Below are 10,523 nucleotides of genomic sequence, written 5' to 3' on the forward strand. Positions count from 1 at the left end.
ACCACCCCCCAAAAAAAAAAAAAAAAAAAAAAAAAAAAAAAAAAAAAAAAAAAAAAAAAAAAAAAAAAATTTAAAAATTAGTTGGGCATGGTGGCCTGCGCCTATAGTCCCAGCTACTCAGGAGGCTGAGGTGGGAGGATCGCTTGAGCCCAGGAGTTCAAGGCTGTAGTGAGCTCTGCTAGCACCACGGCACTCCAGCCTGGGTGAGAGAGTGAGACCCTGTCTCTGAAAATAAAAAACAAAAAAAAAAAACAGAAAACAAAAAGGAGAAAATGTTTTCTTCCTTGGAAATGCCACATCTCCTCCTTGGACAGGTGCTAAAGGAATATTCTATATCGCACTGACTTTCTTACCAGAGCAGCCACAGCTGCACAAACCCAATGGGCAGCCAATTTGTCTTGTTTTCAGTTTGCTTTTTTTCTTTGACTCTATTTTCCTCTTTCTTTTCTGCTTAAATAATCTTAACATCTGTACCATTTTTAGTAGGCTGCTCTTTGGTGATAGGGAGGGCTCGACATCAGTAGAATAAGCAAAAAGAGCAAGGTGACACCTTTCATCTGGCATTCAAGGCCCTCATATATTGTTTCCATATATTGGAACCTCATATATTGGGACCCTCATATATTGGGACCTTCCCAACCCATCAATGACCTCATCTCAATTGTTCTTCTTTCTTTTTTCTGAAGACAGAGTCTTGCTCTGTCACTCAGGCTGGAGTGCAGTGGTGCAATCTTAGCTCACTGCAACCTCTGCCTCCCGGGTTCAAGTAATTCTCCTACCTCAGCCTCCTGAGTGGCTGGGATTACAGGCATGCACCAACATGCCTGCTAATTTTTGTATTTTTAGTAGCGACGGGGTTTCCCCATGTTGGCCAGGCTGGTCTGGAACTCCTGGCCTCATGTGATCCACCTGCCTCGGCCTCACAAAGTGCTGGGATTACAGGCGTGAGCCACCGTACCCAGCCCTCAGTTGTTCCCTAAAGAAAATAAATGTTCCTGCCTCTGCGTCTTTGGTATTCTTACTGGTAGGTAAGCCCTCCTCTATCTCTATTGTGTCACCTTCTCCATGCCTTCAAGACCCACCTTAAAATAAAAATACTGCCTCCTCCGGGAAGCTAGCTAGAGGTGGGCTCTTCCTCCTTTGAGCTCTGACTGCACTTTTGGCCTCTCTGATGTCACTGTTCACTTTCTGTCTTATGTTAGTTATCTGGGTGCTACAAGTCAGCCTCTCCCACACACGGGGAGCTCTCTCAGAACAGGGAGTATGGCAGATTCCTCTCCATTGTCCTTGGCACCCATCGTGGGGCTTGGCACACACTAAGTGCTAAGTGTTGACTGGCTGGCTGGTTGTTTGGTCGAGTGATAAATGAATGCATGAATAGAGGAAAAGGTACGCAAAATAATTAAATGAGTCCTCATGGGCATAAATAAGAGAGGGAAAGAGGGAGTGAGGAAAGGAGAAGTGAATGACTGAATGAATGAATCAGAATAAAGCCTTGTAAGAGTCAGGACTTTAATCTATCATGTTCACTGCTTGAACCCCAGGACCCAGAAACCTGGTGCACAGTAGAAGCTCAGTACAATGGGCAAATGACGATTTGAGTGAATTAATAAGTGAATATCCTGGGAACATCCAGCTAGGCCAGAAAGTGACAGCATCACAAATTAATTTCCAAGGAACAGATGGGATCTCCTGCATCCTTCCCCACCTTAACCCCCACTTTCCCTTCCCAGGTGAAGGGCAGGAAAGGCTGATAAGGAAGTCACCTCTCAGGTTCTTGATGAAGTCATCTAGTTTCATCTTTCGTTCAGCCTTGACGCTGGGACTGTACATGTCGGTATTGAGGAGGATGATGGCAAAAGCAAGGATGAAGATGGTGTCTGGGTTCCGGAACTGGCGCACGAGGGCTGGGTTACAGACACAGTACCGCTGGCTGCAGGGCAGGAGGGGTCAAAGCCAGACTCAGGAAGCAGCCATCTCTGCCTACCCACCACCCACCCAGTCTGACACCAGCAACCCTTTCCTGCAAGAAATACTTTCTTGATCTCTGGGTCTGTCCTCTTCAGAGCTTCCCCTAGACCAGCATGTAAAAATTACAATCGCTACCTTTTACAGAGCTCTTCCAGGGGATTTATGTACATTGTTTCATGTAATCCTATCATAATCCTGCAAGGTAGCTATTGGCAGTCCCATTTTAAAGATGAAGCGACTGAGACTCAAAGTGACAAGGTAACTTGCCCAAGGTAACAGAGCTGGTAAATGGTGAAGCCAGGATGAAAACCCAGATATTTATTTATTTTTTCTTTTTTTAAAATTATTATTATACTTTAAGTTCTAGGGTACATGTGCATAACGTGCAGGCTTGTTACATATGTATACTTGTGCCATGTTGGTGTGCTGCACCCATCAACTCGTCAGCACCCATCAACTCGTCATTGACATCAGGTATAACTCCCAATGCAATCCCTCCCCCGCCCAACGATAGGCCCCAGTGTGTGATGTTCCCCTTCCCGAGTCCAAGTGAACTCATTGTTCAGTTCCCACCTATGAGTGAGAACATGCGGTGTTTGGTTTTCTGTTCTTGTGATAGTTTGCTGAGAATGATAAACCCAGATATTTCTAACTGCAAAGCAAATCCTTCCCCCATTGTGAGAAACAAGTTCTCAGCAACTCCTGTTTCTCTTCTAAATACCCTAAAGTGGCAGAGCCAGGATTTAGACTCCGGCCTACCTGATCTCTAAAGCATTTATAGTAGAGTAAAATGGTTAAGGGCATGGATGGATCATGGACTTAGACACACACAAGTTCAAATCCTGGTTCTACCACTTATTCACTGTATGACCCTGGGCAAGTTACTTAACCTCTCTAAACTTCTGATTTCTCCTCTGTAAAATGGGAATAATAATAGAAGTGCCTACTTTATGGGGTGGTTGTGATTATTCGGTGAAATAATCGTGTAAAGTGCTCAGCTCAGCACCTGATACCTAGTAAGTGCTCCGTGAATGTTAGCTGTTATTGCTGATGATGTTGTCACTTATCGAATGCCCATGTCCCAGAGGCTGAGCTAGATACTTTACATGCACTACCTCTGATCCTCACAATTGCCTTGCAAGATAGGATTTATCATTTCTGTTTTATGGTGAAGAAAGTATGAGGCTCAGAGAAGTGACTTGTAAACACATACTACATTGATGCCCACAGAAGGGAGGGGCAGCTTCACAACTGGGAGACAGGCACACCTGAAGGCTTCGATGAGTCGCTCCACTTTCTGGGCCTCACCCTGAACCCGGATATGGGACTGGAACTTCCGGAGTGCGTCATCCAGATCCATGGAGGAGAAGTCCATCTCATCCACCACACAGCTAAGGAGCAAAGAAGGGGGTGTGGTGCTTTCAATTCCTCTGCAGAAAACCTCTGACCCACCTGGACCTGCTCAAATGGACCAACAACCCCACTGATGCACTCCCAAATTCAGGACCCGTGGCCCGAGCAAGTACACATGAGGACAGAATGTTTGAAATCAAATCCATCTCAGAAAATTGAGGCAAGGCATGTGGTCACTAAAGGCCCTTTCCATCGAGCCACTCACTTCAGAGACGGGAAAACTGAGGCCCAAAACAGGCCACAGGATGAGCACGTCTTGCCCAGGGCCACACAGAAGACTTTAGGAATAGAGCCAAACAAGATCAGACCCCTTTGGGGCAGAAGGGTAAGGGGGCAGGAAGGTCTATTCATCCTGTTTTGAAAAGCTTATCTGAGCTAAAGGGACAGGCTGCCCCCTTCCTCCCTCTTGCTGTCCTTTTCCAGGAATCCCTGGCCCAGCCTGCCCCATCCTGGGGTCCTCACTCCAACACGTCTCTGTTGAACTGCTTCTGCCGGTTCCCTAGGAATTCCCCTATCATCTGCCGGCTGAGGCCTTTCCGCTCCAGGATGAAGTGAGCCACTCCCACCGGTGTGTCTGATAGGAAGCCCCGCTCGATCAGATACTGGATACCCTTCTCTGGCTTCCTGCAGAAAGAGAGGAGGTAGATGAGATGACTGTCCTCGTGGAACTGTGCTCTGTCTCATTTGTTGAACTCATTTTGGGCCCAACTAAGTCCGGCCTCAGAAGACCAACGAAGTCAAATACATAATTTGATCCAATCCCATCATGGTGCAAATGAGAAAACTGAGGCCCAGAGAGAAGAAGCCACTTGCCCATTTCGAGGAGCTTCAAAATCCCAAGGTATCTTCAACCCAACATCCCCCTTCACTGGACCTACACCACAATTGAAAGAAAATCAGTATCTAATGAGAGCCCGCTCTATGCCAGGAGCTTTGACATTCCCAGCAAGAACCGAGGAGCAGGGTTGAGCACCTTCTCTGTGAGTCACAGACCCTCAGAGTAGGGAAGAAGTGAAGAGGTTACTTTGTTCCATATCCCACATCCCACGCAGGCAGGTCTCACCAACTTCCTCTGAGTATTTCTATAGACAAGGTGCTCCCTAGATTTCCAGGGAGCTGGGCCAAAATCTGGGTCACAGTTATCCCATACTCAGAACCCCAGAACCTTAGGACCCCACAAGGTTAAAATTTAGAAGGGACTGGTGCCATAGGAGTCTCAGATCCATCACTTCCCAGTTGTATGACTTTGGACAATTCCTTTTACTTCTCCAAGCCTTGGTTCCTTATCTACAAAACAGGAACACTACTGCCTGCCTTGCTGAGTTATTGTAAGAATTAAATATAGGTGGCAGTGTTTAATAAGCTATAAAAATGTAAGGCATTCAAGTAATGGCTTACATTACATTTAATGTTTTCTAATTACATCTAATGTTTTCCAATTATTTTCTAATCAAATGTCACACTCCCACCTCACTCCTAAACACCTGGCAGAAGACCAGGCACCTAGAAAGAGCTTAGTCACAGTCACTGAAGGGTCCAGCACACCACCCTGCCCCCAACATGTCTCACATACACATTCTGCTAGTGGTAGGTGGAAAAATAGAAGCCCAGGGGAGGAATGCACCTTGCCCAGGGCTATGCAGCAAGTCTGGCCAAAGGCCCACTTGGGAGCCAGATCTCCTGTTTCCCAGGCTGGGGCTCTTTCTACACCATATCACCTCCCCTCTAAAAAGGGAAGGTGGGGAGGACAAGGTTCAGAATCCATTTAGTGGGGTCATGTCACCCAAGATCGCACAGTCAGCCAGAGACAGTACTAGGACTGCCCAGGTGTGTTAAGGGACTCTCTACTCTTCCACCCTGTTGCCAATCCTCTTCCCTGAATGTCTGGGGAGAAATACCGTTCCACAAAATGAAAGGATGGCAGAACCGGGATCACTGCGTGGAGTTCTGTCCCAGGAACTCAAGTACCCGTGGCAGGGTAGGAAAGGACGAGCAGGCTAGAAGGGGGAGCACGCACTTGTTGAAAAGGTTGAGGCCAATTCGGTAGTGCCGCCTCTGGACCACATCATTGTTGAAAGCTGGCGAGTCCCAGCTGTGCCTTGTCTCCCGCTGGTAAGTCTGCTTGCACAGGCCGGTGGCCGGAGGCTCCCTTAGACTGTCCCGAGAAGAGGAGCCGGAGCTGCAGTTGATGGTCTCATTGGAATTGCTGGAGCTCTCGAGGCTCTCATTATCTCCACCATCAGAGTTCTCGCCTGCTGCCTCGCACTTCCCCAACCTCCGACCCCCAGCCACACCACTGGGCCCAGTGCCACTGTTGGGGGCTGGTGGCAGGGGCCCTGGTGGGGCTGGGGCTGGGCCCTCAGGGGCTGGGTAGTGGCGGTGTGGGATCGGGGCCCTGCCTGGTGGCCCCTTGTGCTTCAGGGTCCCATGGGGGCTGCAGCCATCAGCCTCATACACCAGCTGGCGGTGGACAGATCCGCGATCTGAGCGGTCACTCAGGTCCACGGAGCTGTCGCTAGGAGGCTCAATGGTAAGCAGGGGAAGGTGGGCGGCCCGCAGCCGGAAATCCCGGCACTCCAAGCACCCGGGACCCCTGCGAGTGCCTTCCTCACGGCTACCGTCTTCCCGGGTTCCTGATGGCACTGGTGGAGGAACTGGCGGGAGAGGGGCTGGCGCCCAGAACTCGGGCCGGCCCTGGGGTGGGGGTTCTGTGCTGGGCAGTCGCTCAGGGGATTGTTGGGGAACTGTGTCATCCAGGTAGAGGGGAAGGTCACTGAAGGATGTGGCCGAGCTGTCCTCTTGCTGTTCCTTTGACTCCCGCTTCTCCAGCTGGGCTGACCCTGGCTCCTCAGACATGGGCCCTGACGGGTGGCAGTTCAGGGCTTCGTCGATGGATTCAGCCAGAGACTTTACCTGTGCAGGCGGGGGAGGAGAGGAGGGAAAGGGAGAGAAAAGAAAGAAAGATAAAGGGAAGAATGGTGGAAGGTGGGAATGAGGGGGTGGGTAAGGGAAAAGAGGGAGTCTTCCTGGTAGGTCAGCAAGGAGGGTGGATTCCCCTCCCCCAGCCCTGACAAGCTCTCTGTGGTCTATAAAATGACTCCCAGGGAACCACTGTGAACTCACAGGAGCTGGGACTAATGCCCACGAGTTCCCCCACTCAGCTCACACCCCAATACCTCCTTTGTGTCCATTTAGACTCAAGCCAAATGTTACCTCCTCCCTGATTCAAGCCACATTCTTGCCTCTGCCATCCCCCAGGGTAAACCAAAATCCCAGCTTCCTCTGTGGGAATTCTCTTAGGCAATCCATAACATTTGACCTTGAGCGTCTGGACCACAGCTGGTAATGCTCTTTCCCTGTGGTATCCAGACCCTAAACTGACCGCTTATGATCCCTGCCTCCTGGTATTCACACCTTAGGGTACCACATTGTACCAGAGTTAGTCTGTGTGACAAACAGCATATGGCAGAAGTGAATGTATGTCACTTCTGAAATTAGGTTTTAAAAGACTGCAGAGGCTGGGCATGGTGGCTCATGCCTGTAATCCCAGCACTTTGGGAGGCAAAGATGGGAGGATCCCTTGAGCCCAGGAGTTCAAGAAAAGCCTGGGCAACATGGCAAGACTCTATCTCTACAAAAAATAAAAACATTAGCTGGGTGTGGTGGCACACACCTGTAGTCCCAGTTACTCAGGAGAGTGAGGCAGGAGGATCACTTGAGCCCAGGAGTTTGAGACTGCAGTGAGCTATGATCATGCCACTGCACTCCAGCCTGGCAACAGAGCGAGATCTTGTCTCTAAAATTTTTATTTGTTTTTTTGAGACAGAGTCTCGCTCTCGCCCAGGGTGGAGTGCAGTGGCATGATCTCAGCTCACTGCAACCTCCAACTCCCAGGTTCAAGCGATTCTCCTCCCTCAGCCTCCCCAGTAGCAGGGATTACAGGCGCGCACCACCACGTTTGGCTAATTTTTGTATTTTTAGTAGAGACGGGGTTTCGCCATGATGGACAGCTGGTCTCAAACTCCTGACCTCAGGCGATCCGCCTGCTTTGGCCTCTTGAAGTGCTGAGATTACAGGTGTGAGCTACTATGCTTGGCCAAAAAAAAATTATTTAAATTTTTAAAAAAGACTGCAAAAAAAATTTTTTTAATTTACAAAATTAAAAAAAAAATTTAAATGACTGCAGCTTCCATCTTGAGTACTCTTGGTCGCTTGTCACTTGTACTCTTTCTCTCAGACCCCCCAACCTGGGGAAAGCCCATCACAAACAGTCCTATAGAGAGGCCCACAGGGTGAGGCATTGAATCCTCCTGCCAACAGCCAAGTGAGTGAGCTTGAAAGCAGACTGCCAGCTCCAGTCTAGTCTTCAGATATTGCAGGCTCTCCCTACAGCTTGACTGCAACCTCATGAAAGGCCCTGAACCAGAACCACTCAGCCATGCCATTCCCAGCTTCCTGGCCCCCAGAAACTGTATGAGATGATAAATGTTTATTGTTTAGGCTCAGTCTCTTGGGTCAGTTTTAAGCTACCAAATTTGGGGGTAATTTGTTACACAGCTAACAAATAACGGATATACTTCCCCATCAGACTTCAATAGCACTCAGAGCTGGGGCCAGACCTGGTTCCCAGACTGATCTCCTATTCCCCATTCCTCCCTTGAGGGATGGATCCAGGCCTGGTTTCTCTTTCTAGCTCAGCTCAACACATTGCTTGACACAGAAGTGATGTTCAATTAAATCTTTGTGGTATGAATGAACAGATGAATAATATAGATCTTCCCTTCAATATTCCTGTCCTTCCCTCCACCTCTTCACCAGGTCCAAGGAGGCATGCCCAGGCTGATGGCAAGACCAGATCATAGAGGATAGAGCAGAGTGACTTTTTCTCTTATAAAGCTTCATCCATTCATTCAACAATCTCTACCAAGTACCTTCTTAGTTTTAGGAAGAAAACTAACATGTACTTAGCAGCTACTATGTACTAGGCGTTTTCATATATATTACCTGTATAGTTGCACTGAGTCTTCCAAACAGCTCTAAAAGGGTTTTCTCTCCATTTTATTTTCTCTCCATTTTATTGATCATGTTTCAGTGTGGTTAAACAGTTTGCCAAGGCCACACAGTTGGGAAATGGCAGAACTGGGATTCACACCTGGGCAAGTATGTTGACACACCCCAACCCTAGAACGATCTCCCACTACCTTTACTGCGTTACAATCCCACCCCTCCAGGCTTTTGGTGATGCAATGCCTATGTAAGCAACACCCTTCCAAGTATTTCTAACTTGCTAAATCTTTTCTGTCTGGCAAGGCCCAGCTCCAATGCTGTTTTCTCAAGTAGGTTTTCTGTGGTTCTCCCAGAAGAAAGTTTCCTCCCCTTCCTCTGGGTTCCCAAGGTACTATACATTTTACTACAGCCTTTCTCACGGCTCAGAGCACACTCTACTTCAGGAGACAGTAATGCACACATGTCTGCCATTTCCTACTGCACTGGGATCCTTGAGGACAAGGACCAATTCCTCAGTCTCCTCCTCTATTAAATGGGAATAATAATCCCTGTCTCACAGGTCTGGTGTGAGGCATACACAGCACTGGCACACAGTAGGAGCTCATTACCTGTGAGTTAAGCTTTATTTTGTAGTAGATCAAGTTCCAAGTAGTGAGAACTTTTTTCTTATTTGTTCTATACACCCATATATATTTTTTCCCACAAGAAGGGAACAGCATGGAACACCCATATTTGTAACTTGCTTGTTTTAACAATGTAATTTCTGGCCGGGCGCAGTGACTCACGCCTGTAATCTCAGCACTTTGGGAGGTCAAGGCAGGTGGAACACCTGAGGTCACGAGTTTGAGACCAGCCTGGCCAACATGGTGAAACCCTGTCTCTACTAAAAATACAAAATTAGCTGGGCGTGGTGGCACATGCCTGCAATCCCAGCTACTCCAGAGAGTGAGGCAGGAGAATCACTTGAACCCAGGAGGCGGAGGTTACAGTGAGCCAGGATCGTGCCATTGCACTCCAGTCTGGGTGTCAAGAGCAAAACTCTGTCTCAAAAAAAAAAAAGTAATTTCTATCTTGCCAGTTCTTTCTCATTATTCTTACAGTCCCAACTCAAATGGTAGCTATTTGCTGTTACTAAACGCCTGTCACGCAACTTCTTTCAGTTTGCAATCTAGGTAAAAAGTAGCAGGAGTAGCCAGAGCATGGGGATGGAGAAGAAAGGCCCTTTTCAGGGATCCTGACCTGTTTGGAGAAGGAGTCCTCTAGTTCTGTGATGTCATTAGAAAACTCTCCAGATGTGGTGACGGAGCTTCCACCACCATCGATGCCCCCACCACAGGAGCCCCCATATGGGAGCCCCCGTTCAAGCCGGTGGCTCCGGGCACCAGCCATGGCACCCTCGTCCAGCGAGGCAGGCTTGCCCTCGAAGTACGCGGGGTTCTGTGCCTTCTCATACTCCTCAAAGGAGAATTGCATCCGCATATTGGAAAGGATGATGCGGCGGGACATGCGGCTCTCTGAGGCTGAGCTGCGTAGCCGCTCAAAGTTCTTGTTCATGCGGTACTGGCGGAAGGCTGTCTGGATGGTCCTGGCAGCTCTGCGGCTCAGGAAGGAGCCCCCATACTTCCTCTCCAGCATTTCCACCTGGCAGAGAAGGGTCGAGGGGAACAAAGTCAGAAAGTCATGGCAGCCTCATCTCCCTAGGCACTCAACCACACCACCCCCACTGGAGTCACGGCTGACTGCTTACAGCCACAAAAAGCACCAGGCTAGGTGCTCAGTGTTGTCTCCTCACTTGAATTTCAGATAACACTGGTCAAATGGGATTGGATTATGTTTTGTTTTCTTATTTGCAAGAAGAACATATTGATTATTTGAAAACAGGAAACAAACAGAGAAGCCGATAAAAAGAAAGCAAGGTAAAAATACATGGAGAGCAAGAAGGAAAGAAAGGAGGAAGAGAGAGAATGAGAAAGGAGAAAGAGAGAGGGAGAAAGAAAGGAAGAGAAGGAAGGAAGGGGAGGAGGGAGGAGGAAAGGGAAGGAGGGAAGGAGGGAGGGAGGGAGGGATAAAGGAAGGAAGGAAGGAAGGAAGGAAGGAAGGAAGGAAGGAAGGAAGGAAGGAAGAAAGGATGG

General features: G+C 48.6%; 1 protein-coding gene across 2 annotated transcripts in view; it reads right to left on the minus strand.

Moving 5' to 3' along the window:
- Nucleotides 1–10,523, minus strand: part of IQSEC2 (IQ motif and Sec7 domain ArfGEF 2) — a 29,031-nt gene that overhangs the window by 13,102 nt on the left and 5,406 nt on the right. For both annotated transcript variants that reach the window (XM_017859631.1, XM_017859630.1), the window contains exons 3-7: nt 9,631–10,032; nt 5,402–6,297; nt 3,847–4,008; nt 3,240–3,362; nt 1,767–1,933 (exon numbers count right to left, since the gene is read on the minus strand). In XM_017859631.1, the coding sequence (XP_017715120.1) occupies nt 1,767–1,933; nt 3,240–3,362; nt 3,847–4,008; nt 5,402–6,297; nt 9,631–10,032 (1,750 nt within the window). The remainder of the gene's footprint in view (nt 1–1,766; nt 1,934–3,239; nt 3,363–3,846; nt 4,009–5,401; nt 6,298–9,630; nt 10,033–10,523) is intronic.

The sequence above is a fragment of the Rhinopithecus bieti genome, unplaced genomic scaffold (genome assembly GCF_001698545.2).
Source record: "Rhinopithecus bieti isolate Rb0 unplaced genomic scaffold, ASM169854v2 scaffold_51744, whole genome shotgun sequence".
Classification (NCBI taxonomy): domain Eukaryota; kingdom Metazoa; phylum Chordata; class Mammalia; order Primates; family Cercopithecidae; genus Rhinopithecus; species Rhinopithecus bieti.